The following is a 2,444-nucleotide window of genomic DNA, read 5'->3' as shown; positions in this document are numbered from 1 at the left end:
CCACCTCCCACCTCCCACCTCCCACCTCCACCTCCAACCTCCATCCCCAACCTCCACCTCCACCTCCAAAGCAACTTCAACTTTTGGGACAATGCCGATGTTACGTGCAAGTCTGTACATAACTCTGCACAAATATTTATTTATTAGATAAATTTTCAAGTTCCCAGTCATAGAGCATTGTCTTTCTAATTGCTCTAGTTACTGAAGAAGAGCCTCAAAGATTGGTTCACTCTAACACCCACAGTGAGAGTCCTGTCCCCGACCCTATCCCCTTTACAGAGTATTAACACGTTTTCTCACTTCTGCCAACTTGATTCATGATTTCTATAATTAATTGTACTTTAAGTTAAGAGCAATAAAGGGCATTTTTCATGTGATTTCCAATCTTGTTCTGCACTCTAACTACTCACATATTTTAAGGAGAAACAGAGAAGAAATTGTTTTCTAAGTTTGTTTCAAATTACCTCTGAAAGATAAACAATCTGTAACTTCAGACCTAGGGACTTGGAAATTTCAAAATATTTAAGCATTTAAACAAAGATTAAGCTAAAAATAGTGAGCCTATCATATAACAATTACATATTTCCTATCTTGCTTCCTATTGTATAGTAGGACTGAACCAAGAAAGAGCCTCATAAAAACCAGGCTCTATCACTGAGGTACACTCTCGGCTCTCTCTTTTCTTTCTTTCTCAGGCTGGTGAACTGTCTGCTCTCTTCCCTGGATTTGCAGTACAGGCTTGAACCCCCAGATCATGTCCTGCTTCCCACTCTTTACTGGGTCTTTACATCTCCCTTCAAAACATTTCAACAAATACACTTGGGAAATTATTATCAGACAACTTTTAAGGAAGCTCTATAGAAACGCAGAATACTTATAGGTAAATTTTGCAAATTTTTAATATGTACACATAAACACATTGTTTTAAGATTTGATGCAACATCAAGCCTACTTACCCATTAATAGATCTAAAAAGTTCTTCATACTCTGCATCACTAAGATCGAGCCTAAAAACAAGAAGATTAATTTTACAAGAAAATCAGTTCTGAAGCCTAAGGAAAAAGTTAACATTCAATAGAAGCCACCACATCATTTATTTTAACATTAAATGAAAAATAAGTTGTTTGAGGTACTGCATATTGAACTCAAGACCCTGTCCATGAAGGGCAAGTGCTACAACACTCCTGCCTAAATATCAGACAATAGTACATCTCTACCTTAAAGGTAGTCTTGTTAAGCTACAAAAATCACAAAATTATACTATATTTGGCTAATCAGAAAGGTGAATCTGTTTTTTCGGGAATTGAATGAAATTCAGTATTTTAAAGTGGATGCTAATATACTAAATAGTGGACTGATCTCTTTTTCCCAGAGAAAATCCAAAGGAGCTAATCCATGACAACTGGCTACGACCTTGCAATCATCCTGTGATGTCTATAAAAGTGTGTGTGACTCCTACAGTAACTCTCCTACACTGAGCAGATTTTTTGTTTCTATAAAACATCATGAACCAGAAAATGGCCTAGTCGGCCATCAGTAGAAAGAGAGGCCCATTGGTCATACAAACTTTATATGCCTCAGTACAGGGGAACGACAGGGCCAAGAAGTGGGAGTGAGTGGGGGGAGAGTGGGTCAGGGAGCATGTTGGGGACTTTTGGGATAGCATTGGAAATGTAAGTGAAATAAATATCCAATTAAGAAAAAAAACATCAGCAAGGCACACACTCTCTCCCCATAGACACATCCATAAACTTGTATAGTCATTAGTAGAATATACTCCATTTCTGCCCCAGGAAAAAGATATAAGTGGACATAGATTGATTTAGAACATGGCTCCTGTTGTTACTAAGTGAGCTGTAATTCCTAGCCCTTGCCTAGTTCTGGCAGTGAACTTCTCTGACTCTCCTCCAAGTCCCAGTAAATCTACATAGGTTATTCAGAAAGCCATAGTAATCTTCTTTCGGGCTCAGAGCCACAAAGTAGTCAATGAGACAGCTATAAAACTGGCGGGTGACTTGGCCTCAGAGCACTAAGATGAATTGTAAGTACACATGTTCTCGGTATCTGCCAATCAAAGCTCTTCAGTTTCTCCCAGCAATGGCAAGATCTTCCCCATCGATCTGGATGAGCAGCAAGCCACAAAGCTCTGAACCAGCTTAACAAGTAGGTTGTGCACCACTTGAAACTGTATGCTTTAACAATACCTCTCCACACTAATAGGCAACTCCAAAGCACCAAGTTCTGGGAAAGAATGTCATCACAAAAGGCAGGATGAGCCTGGGGTGGTGGCGCTCGCCTTTAATCCCAGCACTCGGGAGGCAGAGGCAGGCGGATTTCTGAGTTCGAGGCTAGCCTGCTCTATAAAGTGAGTTCCAAGACAGCCAGCGCTATACAGAGAAACCCTGTCTTGAAAGAAAAGAAAAGAAAAAAGGGAAGGGAAGGGA

The 2,444-nt window shown here is 39.9% G+C and overlaps 1 protein-coding gene across 1 annotated transcript in view; it reads right to left on the bottom strand.

Moving 5' to 3' along the window:
• The window catches only part of Ggh (gamma-glutamyl hydrolase), a 23,746-nt gene that overhangs the window by 14,976 nt on the left and 6,326 nt on the right, over window positions 1–2,444 (bottom strand). Inside the window, exon 3 of the mRNA XM_021160698.2 lies at window positions 957–1,007. Coding sequence (XP_021016357.1) covers window positions 957–1,007 — 51 coding nt within the window. The remainder of the gene's footprint in view (window positions 1–956; window positions 1,008–2,444) is intronic.

This window comes from Mus caroli, chromosome 4 (assembly GCF_900094665.2).
Source record: "Mus caroli chromosome 4, CAROLI_EIJ_v1.1, whole genome shotgun sequence".
NCBI lineage: Eukaryota > Metazoa > Chordata > Mammalia > Rodentia > Muridae > Mus > Mus caroli.
Note: the sequence above shows the minus strand (reverse complement) of the source record. Positions and strands in the feature narration are given on the sequence as shown.